This window comes from Astatotilapia calliptera, chromosome 20 (assembly GCF_964374335.1).
Source record: "Astatotilapia calliptera chromosome 20, fAstCal68.1, whole genome shotgun sequence".
NCBI classification, from domain to species: Eukaryota; Metazoa; Chordata; class Actinopteri; order Cichliformes; family Cichlidae; genus Astatotilapia; species Astatotilapia calliptera.
The window spans coordinates 31,593,810-31,618,086 of NC_137441.1; the positions used below are offsets into that span (position 1 = coordinate 31,593,810).

A 24,277-nucleotide genomic window follows, 5' to 3' on the forward strand; every position below is an offset into this window, starting at 1 on the left:
TAATTATTTAAATTGTATTTGTTTTTACTTATACATGTTTAGTTTACAATAATGAAAAATAAATGCAAAATCAAAATAGCATTTTCTTAAAGTTTAGTAGTTTGACAGACTGAAATCCCATTGTTAGAAATTGGATCATATTAAATTTTGCAATTTTTTATGTAAAGCATGCAGTTGCATGGGTATGAAAATATAAATTAAAATTTGTCAGACTTTCAGCACTAAAACACACAAGACCAAGTGAATAGTCACCTTTATATGCATTTTATTGTTGAAGATTGTATGATGTAACAGAGAAAAAATATCGAACATGTTGAGATTTTTTTTTAACAGACTGAAAAGAGCAGAGAACTGCAATTGAAGACAGCAATCATATTTGTACTTACTGCATTGATGGCTTACAGTATTGTATATTAATGTTAAGCACACGTCATTAATATTGCTGATTGATGATTACTTGACCACAATGTAATCAAAATGAATTGGATCGATTTGTTATTGCTGTCTATCAAGTGTGACTATACGTTTTTTGTGTGTTTTATGACTTTACAGGTAATATCTTTGGTGAGCGAAACATTTGCACTGACTACAAAAACACTGTTTGACTATTAACTGCTTTTAAATTTTGATCTAAAATATGTTTGTGGTTGAGTTGAGCATGCCCTGATTTCAGCAATGGACATGTTGGCTTTTTGCTAGAATGAAGGAAACACGTTTGCAAATTTAACATCATTTCCCCACATATGTCTTGTATCTCTTGTGCACTCACTCTTCCTGTGGTTAGACTGAGGATGTAAGTACCTGTGGTGAATAACACGTTGATAGATACCAGAAGTACTCATAACAGGCAGGTTAAGGTTGCTTTACTAACTAATTAATATAGTAATGTCAGAGTGTCTTTGTGTCTACAGCAGGGAGCCAAATGCCTTTTCTTGCACATGTTTTGGTGACTGGTGTAATTATGGCTTCTGCTTTTATGTTGAAAAGTCATATTTTATTTCTGTGCCTGATATGTTGTTCTTTCTCAAACTGCAACACAACTGGCCTTGAAAAAAGAGGTTATGCTGTATTGTGTAATTTACACAGAAATGTAGTCAGAAACATTGAAATGACTAAGCAAATTCAAATTCAAATTCAAATTTTATTTGTCACACACACACAACCATACACAGTATGACATGGGGGTGAAATGCTTGTAGCTGTACAATGCCCGACCATTAAATGACAGAAGAAAAGTTTTACAATATTTATAATTTACAGTTTACTACAAAAATTTACAAATTAACTTAGGAATTTACAGTAAAGAATGTGCAAACAGCAGGAGAGATTATAAAGATAAGGATTATAAATTATAGGAATTATAGGATTATAGGAAATGTGTGGTGGTGCGTGTGGTGACGTGTGTGAGAGTCCAGTCTTGTAGTGACGTGTTTGGGAGAGTCCAGTCCTACACCTGGTTCAGGCCCCGAATAGCCTGGGGGAAGAAGCTCCTCCTCATTCTCTCTGTTTTGGCCTTAAGGGAGCGGAAGCGCTTCCCAGACCTCAACAGTGAGAAGAGTCCATTGTTGGGATGGGAGAGGTCCATCATAATCTTCCTAGCTTTGGACTTGCACCGCTTGGTGTAGATAGACAGCAGGACAGGGAGCTCTGATTGAATGATGCGTTCTGCCGAGCGCACCACCCTTTGCAGATCTCGTCTGTCCTGCTTGGTGCTGTTCCCAAACCAGGTGCAGACGTTTGCCGTCAGGACGCTCTCGATGGTGCAGGAGTAGAAGTTCTTGAGCACCTTCAGTGGCAGATGGAAGTCTCTAAGTCTTCTGAGGAAGAAGAGACGCTGACGGGCTTTCTTAACCAGGGTGTTGATGTGACAGGACCATGACAGGTCCTGAGTGATGTGGACACCCAGGTATCGGAAACTGTCCACTCTCTCCACTGGCGTGCCACTGATGATGAGGGGTTTGTAATTCCTCGCCTGCTTTGTAGTGAAGTCCACGATCAGCTCCTTAGTCTTGCTGATGTTTAGGAGGAGGTTATTCTCCTGGCACCAGGTCTCCAGGTTCCTAATCTCCTCCAGGTAGGCCGTCACGATGTTGTCGGAGATCAGGCCCACAATAGCAGTGTCGTCAGCAAACTTGACAATGGAGGTGGTGTCGGATGTGGCTACACAGTCATAAGTGTACAGTGAGTACAGCAGGGGGCTTAAAACACAGCCCTGAGGCACTCCAGTGCTGAGTGAGATGGTGGGGGAGACTTGTTTCCCCACCCTCACTGATTGGGGTCTGTCTGTGAGGAAGTTGAGGATCCACTGACACAGTGATGAGCTGAGTCCTAGATCCGTCAACTTGGTGAAAAGCTTAGAGGGAATTATTGTGTTGAATGCTGAACTGTAGTCCACGAACAGCATCCTAACATAATTCCCTCTGCCAGTGTCCAGGTGACTCAGGGATGTGTGGAGCAGGTGAGATATGGCATCGTCTGTGGAACGATTAGTCCGGTAAGCAAACTGAAGTGAGTCGATGGTGGGAGGAAGTGAAGAAGTGATGTGATCTCTCATCAGTCTTTCAAAACACTTCATCACAATTGAAGTCAGTGCTACTGGACGGTAGTCATTGTGGCAAGCAGGCTGTTGTTTCTTTGGAACAGGGACAATAATGGACTGTTTGAAGCACGTGGGAACCACAGCTTGGGCCAGGGAGAGGTTGAAGATCTCTGTGAACACTGGTGCTAGTTGATCAGCGCAGGCTCTAAGGACCCGGCCAGGGATTGCATCTGGTCCTGCTGCCTTCCTGGTGTTCACCCTCCTGAAGGTGTTCCTCACGGCATGCTCTGTGATGACGAATGCATTTTCTTCACTAGTGCACTCCGAGCGCGCGCAGCCGTTTGTTGTTTTAATTGCTGCGGCGTCGAAGCGAGCATAAAACGTGTTCAGCTCATCAGCCAGTGAAGCATCTGCATTCATCATTGAAGAAGCTGGTCGTTTATAGTCCGTTATAGTCCGCAGTCCTTTCCACAGGCTCCTAGAGTCGCACTGTCGTAGCTGTGACTCTAGTTTTTCCCCGTAGCTCCGCTTTGCCTTTCGGACCGCGCTGCGCACGTTGTAGGACGCAGCCTTGTATAGGTCCATATTACCGCCCTAGCATTATGTTAGGGCTCAAATTGCTTAAAAAAACGTTGCTTTTCAACCTGATTTAGCAGAAAATAAAGAAAACCATGTCTTCTTGAAGATGTGTACCATCTTTTTATTAGTACTGGACATCTTGCTAGCACCTCATGTCATTTAAAAACTATATTTATTCGTATTCTAAATATAAATTCTGAATATATGCCTCTTGAAGGTGTAACTTCACACCTCTTGACAAAAGTGTGGTGCTCGGTTAAACTGTCAAAGAGGTTATAAACAGATTTTTGGAACAATGAAAAGTTGATTGGAGAGAGTGTTAAGTTACCTGAAAGTGATTGCATTTAAAAAATAAAATAAAATTAGGAACTAAATGACAACTATACCCACATATGTTCTTGTGTTTGAATGAACAGTGAAGCACTTTTTGGATTATAGTTGAGGTTTACTGCAGCAGACGAATGCTAACAGCAAAGTAGACTTTTATGTTGGAATAAAAAAGGAAGAGTCAATATAGTAAATGTAATAGATTTCTATAATAAAAAGAGGTTAATGAGAAAGAGGTTGTTTTAAAGCCAATAAGATAGGTAACATGTTCACAGTGTAGCAGCCCTCTTATACTCAACAGTCCCCAACACTACCCCACCACAGATCTAACTGCTTACCTAACTCCACCACTGTTCCTGGTGGGTTGTCACATGATCTGACCTTATTTCCTGCTTTTATTGACACTTCTTTGAAGACACCCCAAGGAACTGAAACCCCGTACCCCCAATCACGATCACACATTCACACAATCAGAGTCTTCCTCAAACTTAAAACCCCAAAGATGAATCTTGCCCTGGTAAGTAATACTTTTTTTTATAGGTTTGAGCTGGATTGAGAAAAACAGTGTTTTTCTAAATGCAGTTTTCATTTGAATGTTTTTGAATTATTAATTGTTATGGGAACTATTGGAAAGGATTGTGATTGAATAAGCGGATACAAACATTATGTCTTTATGACTGCAAGATAACTTGTTGTATTTATCTGTTAATTGTGACTAATTGTTAAATTTGAGAGTTTGAGTGACTGTAAATCACATTGCTGTCAGTCCTACAGCTAGTTCATCTTCACTGTTTAGGTTTCCATTTTTAGTGTTGTTATTGAAGCTCCAAGTGTAACTGCATATTTTTGTCATTGGTCCTGGACCTAGCAGACCTTTAGGTTGTGTTTATTGTTAAATACTTTTTGCTTGAGTTTTAGTTCATGTAGTGTTTTTGGAGCTATGAGTTTCATTTCTAATTGATGTTTGCTATTTGGTTTTGCCATGTTTCTGTTCACAGGTTTTCTTGGTTTGTCACCTTTTGCATTTCAGTGTCTGTTTGTAGTTATTACACGAGTTCCAGTTTATTCTTTCTCTAATAATATGTTCCTTGATGTTCAGTCTTTGTCTCGTTTTCCTTTGTGTTAAGTTTACCGTTGTGCCAGAGTTTTGATTCATTGATTCATCTTTTGTTTGCTTATTTCAAATTTTAGATTTTACCTGGTGCGTTTGTGCTGAAAATATACAATAATCTGTCACAATAATTAGAAGATAGTAATGCAGGAAGAACCTCTAACAGTACAACTGCAAGTCATATTTCAGAGACGTAAATAATCTGTATCTAATGTAAAAAGTTAGCAGAAGGATTACCTGTGTTTTATATGTTATTATTGGGCAGCCAACATCCATAAATATAAGTGTTCAGGTTTAGGAAGAGGAGGATGAAGAAAAGTAAAACTGGAAGAATATTCCAGTAAGCTGGTATCACTGGGCTCTCAGACCTGTCATCTCCTATCACTCAACAGTGCAGCCCATATCACAAGGGTTTTTAAAAAAAATCTATATTGTTTGTATGATCAGTTTTCCTCTCCTGAATTCTTCTCTCTCACCTGTGTCTGAAAATATTTGACCTTTGTGATGGACTTCTGTAGAGAGAATAGCATTGTTTTACTTTAGACAAGGGTTTGTGTTCCCTGGTATGTATTTGCATAGATTTTAGCTTTCTTAATCTCTTGAGGCCTCACAGCACAGCTACCAGATATTCACCTACTGTGAAAGTGTACAGATATTAGAGTAATGTTTGTATGTGCTTCAGTGTGCATAATAAGCACATGTGTAGGACTGCTTTTTTCCACTTGTGTAATATTTTTGAAATTAGAAACTCAGAGTGATGCTGAAAAACTGGTTCGTGCATCTATTACTTCTAGGCTGGACTACTGTCATTCATTATTATCAGGATGTCCTAAAAACTCCCTGTGTTGTATGTTTCTTGGACGTTATTGCTAAAGTTCAGAAGATATGTTAAACTTTGATTGTCAGTGGAAAGTCTAGAATTTTATAGAATATGTTTCCCATATTTTCAGTCTCCCTAAAAAGTTATTGAAATTAAAAAACAAGTTTTTCCTCTCCAGTTTCTTGGCAAGAGTCAATCATTATTACTCTTTCTGTCTTTTTGTTTCAGCTTTTGTGACCAAATGTTCCCACTGATACTTGCACTGATTTCCTGTGGATTTCACACTGAGAGGATCGAACAAACTGATGGTTCATGTTACAATTTGTGCCCAGCTGGTAAGATATAATGAGGAACATTATTGCCAATAATTGGCCTTCGTGAAGTTATTGTGGAAATATCACATTAACTCGTTACCTTTCTCCTTCTCTCTGTCTTTCTCAGGATATCATAACGTTGGTGATTGTGATGATCAAGTTAAAAAGTAAAAATGCAAGAAATGTGAGCATGGCACATTCACATAGGTAGAAAACATCATAGAGAAATGTCGTAGGTGTGACTCATAGTTGTAAGTATCCTGCTCATTTTCAGTTTGCTGCTACACATACTGTCAGCTTGTGTGATAAAGTTTAAGGTGTTTTCAAGTTAAATTGGACTGAAATATGACAGACAGGTATTTTCTGGTTATTTCAATATATAAAATATCTTCATAGGAAAAGCACAGAGAGAAATATCTCAGGTGTAGCGTCTGTGAGTGTAAGGATCCTACTCATCTTCCATTAACTGTGATGTGTGCTGTCAGTATGTGTGATAAAGCTGAAGGGGGATCAAATTTAAATTTGACCAAAATGATCTCTTTTCATGATGAGTATATTATGACGGCCTTAATATTGTATCTTACAAATAATCCGAAGAGTATCATTTTGAGAGGATGCTAACTGAGACTCTTGACCACATGAATATTGGCACAGCATTTAGAAATGACCTTTTTTGCCACTAAAACTAAAACTAATGAAAAGACACTGACTGAGAAAACAACATGTAGTCCTGTGGCCTTGTCAGAGCTGTGTATTCCAGTTATTTGGACTAAGAAAGTCTTCTGTTTATTAAGTGTAGTATTTTTATTTTGTCTGTTCTTGAGTAACTGTAAATCGTATTGCTGTTATTACAACAGCTAGTGTACATCCACACTGTTATCTTCTTCATTTTTAGTGTTAATATGAAGCCTCCTATGTAACTGCATTTGGCAGGTAAATGTTAAGGCTGCAGTGTTTAAAGGTGACAGCAGACACATGGAGGTAACTGAGGCAAAGAAGGCTTTTTAATTATTGGGATCCTCTGTCATAGTCTCACTGCTCTAAAAACAACAATTTCTACAGTCATTTGAAAGAATTTTCACAGGACTCTACAGTCATAAAAACACAAAATAAACCTTTGTCAGTATTATGGGAGAATTTTGCCCCACTTTTATTAACAGTGCCTGCTCAGTTTGCTCTGTATTTGCAGGCATTTGTTTATGGACTGAGAGGACAGAACAAACTAATGGTTCACATTACAAATTGTGCACACCTGAAGTAAAACACTAACTTTCCTCTTTTCTCTCTCTCTGTCCCAGGTTGTCATAAAGATGGTACCTGTGACGAGCCAATTGAAACGTACAGATTCAAAAGATGGGGCAAAAGATGGCACCTACATGGAAATGAAAAACCCTACGGGGAAATGTAAAGTGTGAGTCATGTGTTTGTAAGTATCCTGCTTCCAGTGAATAGACGCATGTGGTAGTGTGAGAAAATGTAAGAGGATCTGGAGTTAAATCTGACTACACACATAGTATAATATGCTCTTTTGTTCCTGCAACCTTTCACAATGATATTTTGGTGATCTCATTCAACCGTTTTTTGAAGTCAGAACTCTTGAATGAAATCTGTTGAGTCTGGGAAATCTTGTCAGACTTGTGTTTCATTATGAACAGGCAGAGTATTGGGCTAGAGACTTTGCGGTGTAATTATATCATTTAGAAAATACCCAAAATGTCCAATGAACTAATGTTCATATGCTGGCTTACATAATGCAGTAACTCTGTCACTTAAAATAAATAAATAAATAAATGATTAAAGTGGGGCAAAAAAGTATTTAGTCAGCCACCGATTGTGCAAGTTCCCCCACTTAAAATGATGACAGAGGTCAGTAATTTGCACCAGAGGTACACTTCAACTGTGAGAGACAGAATGTGAAAAAAAAATCCATGAATTCACATGGTAGGATTTGTAAAGAATTTATTCGTAAATTAGGGTGGAAAATAAGTATTTGGTCACCTCAAACAAGGAAAATCTCTGGCTCTCACAGACCTGTAACATCTTCTGTAAGAAGCTTTTCTGTCCCCCACTCGTTACCTGTATGAATGGCACCTGTTTGAACTCATCATCTGTATAAAAGACACCTGTCCACAGCCTCAAACAGTCAGACTCCAAACTCCGCCATGGCCAAGACCAAAGAGCTTTCGAAGGACACCAGGAAAAGTATTGTAGACCTGCACCAGACTGGGAAGAGTGAATCTACAATAGGCAAGCAGCTTAGTGTGAAAAAATCAACTGTGGGAGCAATCATCAGAAAACGGAAGACATACAAGACCACTGATAATCTCCCTCGATCTGGGGCTCCACGCAAGATCTCATCCCGTGGGGTCAAAATGATCATGAGAACGGTGAGCAAAGATCCCAGAACCACACGGGGGGACCTGGTGAATGACCTGCAGAGAGCTGGGACCAAAGTAACAAAGGTCACCATCAGTAACACACTACAACGGCAGGGAATCAAATCCCGCAGTGCCAGACGTGTTCCGCTGCTGAAGCCAGCGCATGTCCAGGCCCGTCTGAAGTTTGCCAGAGAGCACATGAATGATACAGCAGAGGATTGGGAGAATGTCATGTGGTCAGATGAAACCAAAGTAGAACTTTTTGGTATAAACTCAACTCGTCGTGTTTGGAGGAAGAAGAATACTGAGTTGCATCCCAAGAACACCATACCTACTGTGAAGCATGGGGGTGGAAACATCATGCTATGGGGCTGTTTTTCTGCCAAGGGGACAGGACGACTGATCCGTGTTAAGGACAGAATGAATGGGGCCATGTATCGTGAGATTTTGAGCCAAAACCTCCTTCCATCAGTGAGAACTCTGAAGAATAAACGAGGCTGGGTCTTCCAACATGACAATGATCCAAAACACACCGCCCGGGCAACAAAGGAGTGGCTTCGTAAGAAGCATTTGAAAGTCCTGGAGTGGCCTAGCCAGTCTCCAAACCTCAACCCCATAGAAAATCTGTGGCGGGAGTTGAAAGTCCGTGTTGCTCGGCGACAGCCCCAAAACATCACTGCTCTCGAGAAGATCTGCATGGAGGAATGGGCCAAAATACCAGCTACTGTGTGTGCAAACCTGGTAAAGACCTATAGTAAACGTTTGACCTCTGTTATTGCCAACAAAGGTTATGTTACAAAGTATTGAGTTGTATTTTTGTTATTGACCAAATACTTATTTTCCACCCTGATTAAGAATAAATTCTTTACAAATCCTACCATGTGGATTCATGGATTTTTTTTTTTCACATTCTGTCTCTCACAGTTGAAGTGTACCTCTGGTGCAAATTACTGACCTCTGTCATCATTTTAGGTGGGGGAACTTGCACAATCGGTGGCTGACTAAATACTTTTTTGCCCCACTGTATATGAATTCAGCCACCTTCATTTTCCTTTCAGAGAATGCTCACTAAAGAAAGAATTGCCAGCAATGCCAAAGGTAGAAGACGGTACAGGCAAAGTTTTATGACTTCAAAGGGTTTGCATGAACTAGAAAAACACTTTTAATTGCTTTTAAATTCTGATCTAAATATATTTGTGGTTGAGTCGAGCATTTCATGTTTTCTTTAGGCTTTTTAGTCAAAATGGAGGAAACACGTTTGCAAATTTAACCTCCATGCACATCTCTTGTGCACTCACTGCTCCTGTGGTTTGACTGTGGGCATGATTAACCGTGGTGATGAGCAGTGCCAAATGTGTCTAATAATACGAAGGTTATGGGTTACCTGGCTAACTCACAAAGCGCATGCGAAATGCTAGTTTCACACATTGTTCTTAAAGAGTAAACAGGCTCCCCGGATCTTCTGCTTCCTCTGCATCTCGGAGGACGCTCCATTCTAGGAGCAGTAACCATTCGAGTCTTCATATCAGGGCTTTGCTATCTCTTAACACCTTTTGAGATATGCCATCAGCTTCCTGTGTTGACAATACCAGTCTCTTTCCTTATTTATAGGACAGCATATCAGATTGAACCAGATTGAACCAGAATTCAGGAGGAAATGTGCTAACGCATCATTTACATATCTATCCACAGCTGTACAGTTTCTCTTAAAGCATGGCCAAATCTTTATCTAAGTTACAATTACAAAACATCATTTATTTTATGGATTAACAAAAAAAAAAAACAACCCATTGCATTGTTCTTCTCTATAGTGAATATGTTATTCAGACATTAACAGTACTTGTTGCTGCCATCACTGGGGAGAACTTGGAGAGTGTCTAAGTGGGATTTCTGACATTTGGTAGAAAGCAGGTAAGATGAAAGAAAATGGATCTTAATCATTCAAATATAAATTGTACAATGAAGGATACTTAAAAAACATTGTGATGCTGAGGATTAACTTTAAGAGCCTTTTAGCACCACACATCCCAAGATTGTTGCTGAGCTAAAGCCGATCTTCATGAAAGAAGGATCCAAATTCAGAGTGCAGATCTGACCTGGAAATGATTAAAATGTCCTGCTGGCAAAGAATATTATCAACCAGCATCTTGAATGATAAATCAGTGTGTTCAATAAATACAGAAAAGAGTATAATGTAGTCAGATCGCATTATTACACAATGTTTGCTGGCTTTCTCTTTCTGTTACTGGTCCAACAAGTCTCTCGACTAGGTTGACAACACCTAGGCATCCATCCGTCTATCCATGTACCTGTGGGTTTGTGCAGTACATGGATAGGTGGATGGATGCTCCAACTGTAGCTCCAGCTTCAACATCAAAAGCTTTGATGAATGCTTCAGATCTTCAGATTAATCGAGTTTCGTATGACTATTAGTGAGTTAAAAACCACTGGACGTTATTACTGCTCATGTAGTCTTTTTTAACTCCCACCTCAGCGCTTTATGACTCATTAGATCAAATGTATTGACACATTATAAAAGAGATGGATGTTTTTGGATATTTTTGTAAGTCTCAAATTTCCCCCTTTTTGAATGTAGCATCCTTACATCAGTGTGTCTTTGTGTCTACAGCAGGAAGCCAAATGCCTGATGCACTGATAGTTCCTGGATTTATTTTGGAAAGCATTATTTTATTTATTGCATATTGCATTGCTCTTTCTCAAACTTGAAAAAGGCTTGGCTGTGTTTTTTGATTTACACTGAAGTCTTAGTCAGCACTCCATGCCATATGAACAATGTATTCCTTTGGATTATAAATTCTATTTTTAAACCTGTATACTTCTTTTTTGGTGTATTTTTTCAGTCCTTTACATAAGTGTGGCGTTCAGTTAAATTGTCAAAACACACGCTGAACAGAATTTGTGAACCAATAAAATGTGACTGGTGTAGATTTATATGTCGGATTAAAAGAGGAAGAGTCAATATTCTCTCCTCTGATATGATAAACAACTGAGTTAACCACATTTGTTTGATTCTCATTGTGGTACCATCCTTCTTTTTTCTCTCTTCTTTTGAAGTTTGAATGAAAAGTAGGTTGCTTTAGAGCCGGTAACATGGCCAACACCTTCACGGTGTACAACACCTCCTCTTACATGCCCCACTCCGCACCACCATCAGATCTAACCACACTGTCCAGCTTGTGAAATATCCCCATGTATGTCACCAGGGCTTTTGTCTGAACCACATCATTATCACTGAGATTCAGTGGAATTACACTGTCACTATGTGCGTATGCGTGTGTCTGTAAGGGGTGGGTGGTTACATCTGACTTTGTTTCCTGTTTCTCGCAACACTTCTCTGAACACTCCAAAGAACTGAAAGCCCTGACCCACAAACACACTCTCACACACACACACTCGCACAAACAAAGCCTTCCTAAAACCGTTAATTTGAGTCAGCTTTAAAGGAAATCTACACCTCAGCTCAGTCAGAGTGCCTCGTCCTGCTGCTGAAAACGACATTGTTTTGCTTTCAAATGAGTGAATTTCAGCATAAGTTGGTTGTTTAACTTCCACACTGCCTGCTCTCCCAAAATGAACTTTGTCTTGGTAAGTAATTCTGTTCATAGGTTTGATCTGGATCATCTGCGTGTTTAATTTCAAGGGTGCTTTAATGCAGTTTCCTCTGAGTGGATTTTCATTATTCATTGTGATGGGAACTATCAGAAAAGATTATGTTTGGATTAGAGGAAGCAAACGTTATGTCTTAATGACTGCAAGACAAATATTTATGATTATTTGTAATATTTTCCTGCGTATATTCTTGAGTGGCCGTAAATCTCATTGCTGCCATGACTACAGCTAGTGTACATCCTCACTGTTGTGGCTTCTGTTTTTATTGTTTGCAATAAGAGCTCCATATGTAGCGTGTGTACGTTAGTTGCTGCAAAATCGTTAAGGCTGTAGTGACATGTAGTTGTATGTGGATGAATGAAGGGAAGACGTTCTGTAGATTACTGGGATTATCTTTTGTGGTCTTGCAGCTCTGGGTGCAGTGAGACCGTGACGTTTAATAACTTGATACTTTTACATGAGCTGTATCTAATGATTATTTACTTTCTCTTTTTGCATTATTCACATTTACCCACCTTAAAGATCGCAAGGTTCTTGTCATAATAAATAAATAAATAAATAAATAATAAATGTAAAGACAACGGCCAATAGGTTTCTTAAGGTTTACCTTTGAGAGACTGAAATCACTCAATTGAAAATAGACAATAACTCACAACAATGAGAGGAGAGTCACAGATGAAGAACTTTTAACAATACTGCAAGCTATATTTCAGGGATCTAAATAATCACAGATGTAGGGGAAAAGTTAGCAGAAGGATTCCCTTTGTTTTATGTGTTATCATTGGGCAGCCAGCATCCATAAATATAAGTGTTTTGGGGTTTAGGAAAAGGAAGATGAAGAAGCCCACAGTGTGTAAAACTGGAAGAATAGTCCGGTAAGCTGGTAGCACTGGGCTCCCTGACCTGTCATTTCCTATCGCTCAACAGTTTTCCAACTTATCTCTTTTCTGTGGGGCCAAATCTGTGGGGCAGGGTTGTATTATATTATTTATATGATGATTTCCTCTTCTGAACTTTTCTCACTCACCTACGAGTCAGAAATATTTGACCTTTGTGTCGGACGTTTGTAGAGAGAATATTTTTTTTCACTCAGTGGTGTGTGTGTATATATATATATATATATATATATATATATATATATATATATATATATATATATATATATATATATAGAGAGAGAGAGAGAGAGAGAGAGAGAGAGAGAGAGAGAGATTTTAACATGCAGTACAGCTACAGCTGCTTGGATATTCACCTACTGCAGACGTGTGCGAACATTACTTATACATTTAACAGTAGTGTTATTAATCAATCAGGTTCATATCTCATCAGTATGTATTGGGGAAGTTTTGAAAATGAGGATGTTTTTGGACTGAGGTTTGCAATATGCGTCATGTATGTGAGAACTCTGATGGTCAAGAAGAGTCTTAGTTCATTGGCTCTGGGTGGAGGATGGTCCAAATACTCTGACATGTTTTCCGTTCTGTCTTCAAAATGGACCAAGTCTCCACTGATCTGCTTGGCATATTTTTTTCTGTCATTCTGCTTTGGTAGAACAACAACTGTCTGCTGCACGATGTGCATGCTAGAGTTCAGAAAATGTGTTGAACCTTTAATGGCAGTGGAACATTTACATTTTCAATGAACATGTTCCTCTTTGATGATATATGCAAATTAAAAAGTTTTTCCTCTCCAGTGACTTGATGAGAGTCAATTATTTTTACTCTTTCTGTCAATCCTGCTCACACACAAGCACCTTAACCCTCATTTAACACCTCAGATCTTCAGACCTCATTTTTTTTGTTTCAGGTCTTCCCACTGATGCTTGCACTGACTTCCTGTGGACAGAGTCAAACTGAGGGGATCGAACAAACTAATGATTCGTGCTACAATTTATGCCCAGCTGGTAAGATATACATAGGATTATTATTGACAATTATTGTCCTTCGTGAAGTCATTGTGGAAATATCACATTAACTCGTTACCTTTCTCTTTCTCTCTGTCTTCCCCAGGATATCATAAAGTTGGTGATTGTGATGATCAAGTTAAAAAGTACAAATGCAAGAAATGTGAGCATGGCACATTCACGGAGGTAGAAAACTTCGTAGAGAAATGTCGTAGGTGTGACTCATGTAATCGTAAGTATCCTGCTCATTTTCAGTTTGCTGCTACACATACTGTCAGCTTGTGTGATAAAGTTTAAGGAGCGTTCAAGTACAAATTAGACTAGAATAAAGCAGATGGATATTTTCTGGTTATTTCAATATATAAAACATGTGAAGATGGCACCTTCACTGGAAAACCACAGAGAGAAACGTGGACTAAAATAAAACAGTAGACTGGTGTTTTCTGTTTATTTGGTCATATAAAAGACAATGCTATTCTTCGCTGCATGTAAGATCTCTTTTAATGATGAGCAAATTATAATGATCTAATATTTCTGTTAAACCAGTTTGATGCAGTGGAATGAAATAAATATTTAGTGTGGGAAATCCTAATATAATAGTAACTGTATGTCACTAATAACATCAGTGCCAGTTTGAGTATTCACTTTACATGGAGACTTGCACTGTAACAACAACACGTGAATTTGTGTGCGTACCAGTTTGAGCGTGCCGTTAACATATTGATTCCTTCTGTTTACATTTCAACTGAGTTTCACATAAAATATTGAAGCAGAACTTGGAAAAATCATTTCATGTGCTAATTGATGAAAAGAATGTGACAGTAGAAAACAACATGTGGTCCCATGGCCTTATCAGGACTGCGTTTTTCAGTTATTTGGACTGAGATGGAAACACTGTATTTTGCTTTTCCCCCAGATGATGAGGTGGTAATAGAGCCCTGCACCTTTAACAGGAGCACAGTGTGTGGCTGCATGGAGGGATACTACAATTCAGGATCTTATCCACGGCAATGTTCAATATGTTCCTGCCCGCACTGCCCACGTAAGTAACCTCAAAGGATTTTAAAGCATTAGACTGATATTCACTGCAGCCATTTTCTAATATAATAACAATCTCACTTTAAATTCCTACATTCACAGTTACTCTTATGTTCCTTTCAGGGAATGCTGACTACTACACGAAGTGCCCACACCCCCGGAGGTAGAAGACTTTACAATGTAACAGAAAATAAACAAAAAAACATAGACAGTGTGCTTAAATTTTGTTCGCGACAGACTGACAAGAACACAGAACTGCAAATGAAAGCGCCAATGATATAAAATACATATACTTACTGTGGTGATAGCTTACGCTGTATTGTATGTGAATACAGTCTACAGGTATGCACCAAAATTGCAGTGTTTGTTCAGTGATGTTTGTTCATTTAATGTGTATCAACTTCTGGTGACGTTTAGAGGGCCACTAACTTACTCTAGATAAATGGCAACTATTTGTCAGTGCTAACTAAAATGTGATCTACAATATGTTTGTGGTTGAGTTAAACATGGCCTGATTTCAGCAGGGGACGTGTTGTCTTTTTGTTAGAATGGAGGAAACATGGTTACAAATTTCTCTCCCCCTCCCATATTTCCTGTGGTTTGACTGAGGCCTTGACTACCTGTGCTAAATAACATGCCTGCAGATGACAAAAGTCCTGATAATAGGCAGGTTAGAGTTGCTTTTCAAGCACTGTTTTCCAGTTTTACACATTTGTATTAAAGAATAGACAGATCCCCTGGACATCCACCTTTACATTTCTATAACCATTTCTTCTGATCACTGTACCATAATGTCTTTTTTAAGGATACAAATTGAGTCACAAGATGTCTCTTATTATGTGGGACCGTCCTTTGTCCCCGATGTCCCACATATTGATTGACTCTGCAGGATTTGCATTTGCACTGAGTGAAAGTGCAAGTGCAAAGGATTTGCAAAAGTCTGGCTTTCACTAAGCTTGTGTGAAAAACAGAGGAAAGGCTTTTTAATATTTTTCAATTTCTAATGCTACTCCCATCAGGGAAAGACACCACCAAAAAGTCACAAGGCATCTGACTTTTAGTGGAAAAGACTGAAACAACCACAAAGAAAATAAAGGGAAGTTTATTTCACTTTGCGTTTTTGCCTCTTTGGATATAATTATGCTTCAGGTTCGTACTAGGAAAAATATAGCATGAAGTGACAATTAGCTGACAATGATAGAATTGTCAGCTAAAAAAAACCACTCAAAAATCAACGTTCATCCCTACTACTGAAATGCAAACAGACAGAACAAATAACATAAAGAGAAATATGGGATCATATAAGGAGTACATGATAAGAACATAGCTTCGTCTTCCCTTTATTCTTACATTTACTTGTAAACGTTGGAAAAGTTACTTTTAAATGTCATTAATTTGGCCTCTACATAATAAACTAAAATCTGGTAACCTGTTATTGGTAATGAAAATTTCTGACTACCTCAAAACATTGCTAACATGTCCCCACGGAGTCACACACAAAAATTATTGCTTTCCTCAAACTGGGGTCTGATCATCCTAGTTGCAAAATGTTTGAATGTTTTTCCAATGCTGCTAGAAAACGTCAACCTTCAATGGAAAAATCTTTGATTAGTTTTTTTTAGTCTCTCTATAAGTCACTGCAAGCAAGCACACAGAGGAGAACTTAAACTAACAGACTGACTTTTGCAGATATATTCATTTGAATTATGCAGTCTGAATCTGGACCTCAGATTAATGTTGGAATGCATTTTTACACACGACAGGAGAAATAACTGCCTGTGTTGGTGCTTCATTAGCTTTTAATGTCAGGATAAATATGTGTTGTCAGTTGATTTCTATACTGTTTTTTTATGTTATAGGCCAACGAATACTGCAGCTTCGACAAATCCATCTACAACTCCAGTTGTGTCTCCAACCACAGTGGCAAACAAAAGTAAGTGAATCTTTAATTATGTATGTCATTTTGTCTGACTGACTTCTTCTGAAGGTTAGGAGAGCCAGCAAAAACAATGAGCCCTAAGCATTCAAGTAGATCTTTAGGAAAAGGAGATTTGAAAACAAGATGTGATACTGTGGGTTTGCTTTTCAAGCTTTTTGATCCACACATCCCCAAAAATATTGCTGAGCTAAAGCAGCTCTATTTAGAAGAATGGAAAAAATTCCTCCTGACCGTACTTCAGATTTGATCTGCAACTACTTAAAAAACACAACTGAGGCTCTCGGAGCCAGATTACTAAATGCACCAGCACCAAGAATAATAAATAATAAAGTTTAAAATTTTATTTTTCTTAAAGTATGTTAATGCAAACGCATTGTATTGTCTATCCATGTATACCAGAAGATTACATCACATTATATAACCCACTAATGTTGAGAAGTAATTCCAAACTTGCTTCTTTTTTTTAATCGTACGACAGGATTGATGTCTACAACTGTTACACCAGCCTCAACTTCAACTCCCTTTCCAAACAAAGCTCTTGTTTCAACATCCAAGGCTTTCACGAATCCATCAGATCCTTATATAACAGAAATTCCACGTAACCGTTAGTGCTCATTTTATATTTTGACAACACATTTGATACATTAACTTACTGCCCTTGGTTTTGTAGTTTAGTTTTATAACGTATCACACTTGCTAAGGACATTTTATCAGGTTTAGCAGCCTCTGATTGTTATCCAATTTACATGGAGGATAAAGACATAATATGCTTACGTCAGAACTTATTGATGTGGAGTGTGTCTTTGTGTCCACAGCGGGGAATGCAGGAATTTTTCTTGCGATTCTCGTGATTAGCTTTGTGTTGCTCTCATGGTTCCTGCTGATCTGCACCATGAAGATATTCAAACACAAAGACAGTTTTTGCTGGAGGAGGAGGAAAGAGGCTGAAGTCTCCAAGAACGGTAATCTGCAGTAAATAAATCCAACAAAGTACCTGTGCGTTGTATTTAAGTACACATTTGAAGTGTTTGCATTTCATATGAGATTTGTGTAACTTTATCTTCTTTAAAACGTAATGGCACAAATTTGACCCTTAAGGTTAAATGTTACTTTTGTTACTTTTGTCAGTCCTTTTTTTCTATTGCCTAATTGTATTTTGTTCAGTGCAGGGTTTTACTATTTTTCAAGTGCTTTGAATTGAACAATCACTTTTATTCATCAGAGTATTTCTACAACTACCACTGAGCATTAATATACAGTACACAGAGTAAACAGTACAGGCACTTAGCGGTTCGGTAGATATTGACTGGGGACATTCATGTAGTTTTCATATGGCTAATATCAAAGTTATGTAAAGTACTACATGTAAAGTACTAATATGTAAAGTACTACACTTTACATTACTTGACCTCTGGGAAGTTAAGATACTATGACACATCGCAACCAAGGACAAATTTTCTCATGTTACTCCTCACAATGTGAAATGTACTGTCCAGTTGTGCATTAAATAGAAGAATATCCATATTTTGTTCTGTTTTAAAAATGTGCCTTAGTGACTGAACATGTCTTGACTAACAGACAGGAAACTCAATGATAATATCTCCTTTCCTTTTTAACAGAACAACCCAGTCATCAAGGCAGTAACCCGACCACACTGGTTTGTGCTCAGTTTCATGCACTTCGTTTTCTTTAAAGATAGCAATCTAGGCAGGAACACTTACTGTAGGTGCACAGTGAGAATTTCTTGTACATAGTTCATCAAGATAATTAGCTCATTAGCTTATAATTAGCACACAAGAAAGGCAGAAAGTTTTGGTCATCCCTGTCATGCACTTCAAAGTTTGTACTCATGCTGTCTTGTTTGTTCTTTCAAGACGCTTACATTCTCTGAGGAAACTCCCATGTTGACTCTCAATCAGAGTCCAGCCATGTCAGAACATCCAACCCACATCAACACTCTCGTGCCAGTCAATGGCCAGATAGGTAAGACTATCTGAGTATTTGATCTCTTGCTAACATGCACGACATGCAAAATACTGGACTTTGTTAATTATGTGTTGATGATTTCTAATTAAAAAAACAAAACAAAAACACCCCCTGCAGAATTCTCGGAAAAGTTTATTTTAGTCTCAAAAGTCATTTCCTCATTCCCAATGTAAGGAGTGATTAAAATATTCCTTACTTTTAATAGGAGTTCAGTGAAGAAGGATAAAAAACCTCAAATTCGAGAACAGCCAACAATCAAACAGTCTGCATTTCTTTTTCTGTCATTTGGTATTAAATATTCACAGACGAAATCCTTCTCTGCCCTTCAGCACAGGCTTCCATTGTATTGCACTTTAGGGTAAATGTAACCATTTATGGTTTAAGACATAACTGGCAATATAAAACTGATAAATGTGACTTTATCTGCAACATTTTAGCAGGAAATAATTTCTTCTGCTACTACTTCTACTACTACGATCCCAGAAAATACTAGTTTTGTTACTAGAATCATGGGATTATCAGCTAAGAAGAACACCACATACCAAATGAAACTCAGTGGTGTTATAGATATTTTTACACATGAAGTGCAAAGGAAGCTTTTGCCATATTTTCAGAGACAATATGACTCATAAAAGGATAAACAACTTTCAACATTTATACATTTCTGTATATATTATATCCTTTAAGTAGGCAGGAAAAAAACATCTCTCTCTTTCCCTATATACATATAGATATATATATATATAGAGAGAGATATTGATATAGATTTAGATAGAAGGATAGAAGATTAGGGTCATTGCATCACGTCCTTCAGGACAAGTCAAAATGAGTTCTATACAGTACACACTATAAGGCTGAGTTATCTTTTGGTCACTTAGGAGTTTAAAACAGGCCAATCAGCACAAGCTGGGTAAATAATGTAGTTGCTTAAGAATTTGCTTCTACACCACAGTGTGATTTTTTTTATTTCTGTGGTGAGCAGTAGAGATGGTGCATGCTGCTGCACTGAATTACTTAAGAAATGTGTTAATTTAGAGAGGAGGTGAAACCTATTGTTCGTAGCGCTTCAACTTTCTCCCCTCATTTAAATGACTGTGGACTTCATCCGAAGTGAGACTTAGGTATTGAATGCTGGAGGGTGTGATGGGCTTGGCTGTAAATGTTTGAGATAAGTGATGTGAAAACTGCGAGAAAAGTTGTAGAAGAGGAAGTGTTCAGCATTGAGTTTTCCAGTAAAGTTATTAGCATTTATGATCAGTGACACATGTTTTTATGACGCACCTAAATAGGTGGTAGACAGTAGGTCATAGCCAGAAAAAGTGGCATTTGGCATACTTTTTTTTTTCAATTTCATTGTTTCACAATTTAACAAATGCTTTCAGATAAAGTGTGATCCAAGCAGATTACCTTCAAAACATAATGATACCACGATTATAGTGTATGATGAATAAAACCAGGGGAAATTTCTCAGTTGTTTTACAATGAATGAAAAAGACATACACTTTAAAAAACTAAAAATATCAACATCAACATTAAACGAGCAATATTTCTAAAGCGTTAAGGAGAATAGCTACCCCTTCAAATACCTGCTTGTCTGCTTGTGTTGTTAAAAGGAAGCGCTATTTTGCTACTGCTAAATTGTTTAATTGAATTATATTAGTAAAATTAAAAAATGTTGCTGTTGCAGTTTCTTCCATCTGATAGAAGCGCGGTATACTATCTATAAGTGCTGTTGTTTTTACTTTTTCATCTCTTCTTGTTCACCATAGTGTTTATCAGAACCACATCTGTGGAGGTGGAAACTAGGAAATACAGCGTTCTTACTCGTTCGCATCAGTCAGCAATGTGACATTAAGTCAAATGGCAAGTCAGATAGTGAACACATGTGCCTGTTAACTGTGTCATATGGTAAACTCCTGATATTCAATGTAAGCCTTTCAAGCCTGTAGGTGTGCTTTAAATACAACTGCAGTTATTAGTGAGGTCATGTTGTTGTTGGCATTCACGGCTAAGATCAAAACCTGTTTTTAGTTTTGTGCTGTTTGAACTGGGGTGAGGATTATGCTCTGTTCTCCTCTTCATAAGCTTGAGATGGGACTTTTATTTGCGTTGTGTATTCTGTATCATTACGTCTCTTGACTGTTGTTGTCCTGTTATTACAAAGTGAGAAAGCTTTTCCACTTAGCAGACCAGTGCTGATATAATGTGGTCAAATTTCTCTGTATATCTTCTGAATTACTTAATTAGTAATTACTTTATTAATTAATTAGTTTTTCAGAATATACCATAATGCTGGTTGGAGGTTATAACGTGGGTTGTATTCAGTGGTTGAGAGGAGGCGGCAGAAAACACTCAGGATAGTCAAAAACTCACAACCACACTGGTACTGGGAATTCCACAGTGGTGTCCTTTAATTGACACACACATCACCTACCTTACAAGGTTGAACAGCTGCTGCCTTGTCATACATGAAACACAGTGTTCCTACAACCTGTGACATTACTTTGAATTAGGAAGGTAAATATATGAGGTCCATGTCAGTCCACATCCATGCGCAAGCACGTTTCTCCCACACTCTACAGAGAGCAGTGACGCATACTTGTGACATCACTAAACATTAACTTAAATTGTCTTAAAGAGACACCACACAATTGTGACTGTTACAAGGTGTACACTGAATCATTAAAAAAAGCTTTCTATTAGAGTCAGTATATGCAAATCATCAGTTAAAGTCTTGAATTATGCCTAATTTCTTTATATACTTGCTTCCAAGGAGCCAGACTTTTAAAGCAGTCTTGACCAGTAGTTCTTCAGGCTTTCTGAAGGTCTTTCAAAGTTCTGTCTTTGGCCATTGGCTGCTTTTTCACTCATTCTCACTCTGATCATTTTCCGACGATTTTTTTTGGTTCGTTTATTTTGCCACTTCACACTGACCTATGACTAACTCAAGCATAAAAAAGACACCTCACTCAAGGAATGAATCAGTGTTGTGTTAACACATTAGAGACAAAAAAAAAACGTAGCAAAAAAATTGTTTTTTTTTCAGTTGTTGTCCACGCAGCTTAACACGCTGTTAGTGCAATAAAGGCATACTGGATAGAAAAACACGTAGTAGAAGGCTATCGGTCATGGATCGGCTTTCCTAGAGCCTGAACATCAAAGTTATTGAAGCAGTGACAGAGAACGGAATGAAAAGCAGCCAATGAAAAGCTTTGAATGTGCTCCAAGAAGCCTGGGGAACTATTCCCAAAGACTAGTTAAGGAAAGTGCAGTAAAGCATACCTAAGAGAGTTCAGGCTGTGTTAGATAATATAGGTGGTCACACAAAATCTTGACTTTCAAGCTCATTAGAACAAATTAACTCTGTTTTGCTCTTATTTAATGCATTTCTGTGGATATTTGCACCTCTTTGCTATTTTCTTTGCAAAATATTGAGCCATGATGGATGGCTCAAGACATTTGCACAGTACGGCACACTGTAACAATGCTGATCTTAAACATGACCAAAGTTTTTGCCAGTGAGTCCAGTGTAAGGGGAAAAAAACATTAAAAAATACTTGCTGTTATCACTGCTTATCATTTCACATTAGTTTCTCTAATCGTGGAAATGGATGACGACAGTGACTCACAGATATCCTAACAGGGTGGTCACAAACAGGAAGCTCTTAGAAGCAGCAAAATTGACTTGTTTGAGACAGGAGGTGAACTGCTGCGCAAATGCTCTATTTCACATAAATACAGATTATTTTAACCTCAGACTAACGCAAAACAAGCAGCTCAGTGCCCTGTGTCCTCTGACTGTTAATTATTCTCTCCTTCCAGTTGCCAGACGAAATGACCACGCAGATCGCTGGCCGGCCATCGTCCTCTACGCGATCATCAAGGAGGTGCCCTTGCATAGGTGGAAGGAGTTCTTGCGTCTGCTTAAGGTGACTGACCAGCAGATGGCACGAGTCGAGATGGAGACTGGTTTCAGTCTCGGCTCCATGGAGAAGCAGTACCAGATGCTGAGGCTGTGGAGCCAGCACTCTTCCTCCAAACTCAGTGATATTTTCTCAGCCTTACACTACATGGAATTATCCGGCTGTGCACAGATGCTCCAGGAAAGCCTGGAACAGCTGCAGTGGACGCCTGACCAGAGACAGGCACTCACAGCCATTTGAATGGAGCAGTGTGGGACAACTGAGGCTGTACCTGGCGGCACAAGTGTAATGCTATCTATAACATGACTGGAAACATAAATTATTCAGCCATGGACGCTGGTGTGAAAGATTAGACACTCGCTGGAAAGGACATTACGATCTGTAGCCATATAGTACAACCCTAGAAACCTGGAACAATGTCGTAAATATCCCGTACTGAGTAATGCAGACGTAGATTAAAGCCAAATAAAAACATCTGATAAACTGGAATGTAAAAAAGTGGACCCTTATTTCATGTTAAGACAGAAACCTAAAATGTTGAATGTAAACACATGAAATAATGGATTCGTAGCAGTGCAAAATGCAGTTTCGAACATCAGGTTACTTCCTCAAGAGCATCATTAGCATTTTTAGGAACCACATAACACCTCTTAACACACTCGTAATATTCTTGTAGCCTACAGTAGGTGGAGACAGTAAATAAATAAAAAAATACTGAGGGAAGTCCCCTTCCCTTAACTAATGGCTGCTGCCAAAAGTTGTTTAGAACAATGTAACCTCCAGTTTTTTGTGTGGTGCCTCTTAAATGCCAGCAATGGAGGCTGCGGTTTTTACAGCAGTACTGCAATGTACATGTATAATTGGGAGGTGTTTGTGCTTAAAGGGTAAGCAAGGAAGTTGCACTTCCTTAGTGTAGTGTACGTGATTGTTTTACCTCCACAAGTCTGTGCTTGAGATTTCTCTGTTTTTTCCCCTTTTGACTTGTCAAAGGACAGACTTTTTCAGTCTGAATCTTTAAACTGTGCGTGTGCGTGATCACTCCGTGCACATCTGGGATGTTTGTGCAGCACAGCTTGCAGACGTCTCCCTCGTTTGGTATAACAACTCAGCCACTGATTGTTATTGTGCACTCTCGCAAAGGAAGAAAACTGAAATCCCCAAAGGACGTCAGTTTTTCAGTTTCCTGCAACTAAATGGTGTCAGTGTTCAGCATGCTGGGTTTTTCCTCACCACACATATTCCATTTGAACGGATGGTTCTCACTTGTGGTGTTTGGGTATCTCACTTTGAGAGGTTTTTTTGTGTGTCTATGTGTGTGTGTCATTATACTTCATTGACAGTAAAGGTCTTGGATTTTCCCATTTAAGATGTTTATTTAAGAAAGTTTTAATGGGAATGTAGGCCACTTTCCCTGAGATATAAATATTTGTATATGTTTTACAGGTTAAAGTATAATTGTTTTTTTTATTTATGATCCATTTGTATGAATATTTGTGTGGTGCAGAATAAACTGAAAGTGAAAATCTTAATGTTTTTCATCTCATTGTGGTCTTTAGTGGTACACTGTTATGAAAACGTGCTACTGTAAAACCCCAAATCAAAATGTCACCTGTATATGTATATGTCATGAATAAAATGTTTGGCCACAAGGTGGGAGTATGGACTGTATGTTTGAACCGCAGCAGCTGGTGTGCATTTGTAAGCGCACACACACCCCACCTACAAAGAAAATAGGAGCACAGTACTTGAAGAGCTTTTATTCTTGAGTTGGATTACACCCATGAATTGCA

At 38.4% G+C, this 24,277-nt stretch overlaps 1 protein-coding gene across 2 annotated transcripts; it reads left to right on the top strand.

Moving 5' to 3' along the window:
- The first annotated feature begins 11,416 nt into the window (after positions 1-11,416).
- LOC113013361 (tumor necrosis factor receptor superfamily member 1A) lies at positions 11,417-24,136 on the top strand. Of its 2 annotated transcripts, XM_080294835.1 has the most exons (11): positions 11,417-11,674; positions 13,505-13,601; positions 13,708-13,833; positions 14,518-14,643; positions 14,763-14,802; positions 16,499-16,572; positions 17,057-17,182; positions 17,394-17,540; positions 18,198-18,235; positions 18,453-18,561; positions 22,387-24,136. In XM_080294835.1, exons 1-11 carry the CDS (start codon positions 11,660-11,662, stop codon positions 22,725-22,727), a joined length of 1,239 nt encoding a protein of 412 aa, XP_080150961.1. In that variant the 5' UTR covers positions 11,417-11,659; the 3' UTR covers positions 22,728-24,136. The 2 variants fall into 2 exon arrangements, with proteins under 2 accessions (XP_080150961.1, XP_080150962.1); XM_080294836.1 differs by lacking the exon at positions 17,057-17,182.
- Positions 24,137-24,277: the final 141 nt, after the last annotated feature.

Bases quoted from the DNA above. Each gene is read 5' to 3' on its own strand.
- LOC113013361 (XM_080294835.1), top strand. The intron at 18,236-18,452 runs GTTTGTGCTCAG...TGTTCTTTCAAG, and splicing joins GCAGTAACCCGACCACACTG to ACGCTTACATTCTCTGAGGA. The intron at 18,562-22,386 runs GTAAGACTATCT...CTCTCCTTCCAG, and splicing joins GCCAGTCAATGGCCAGATAG to TTGCCAGACGAAATGACCAC.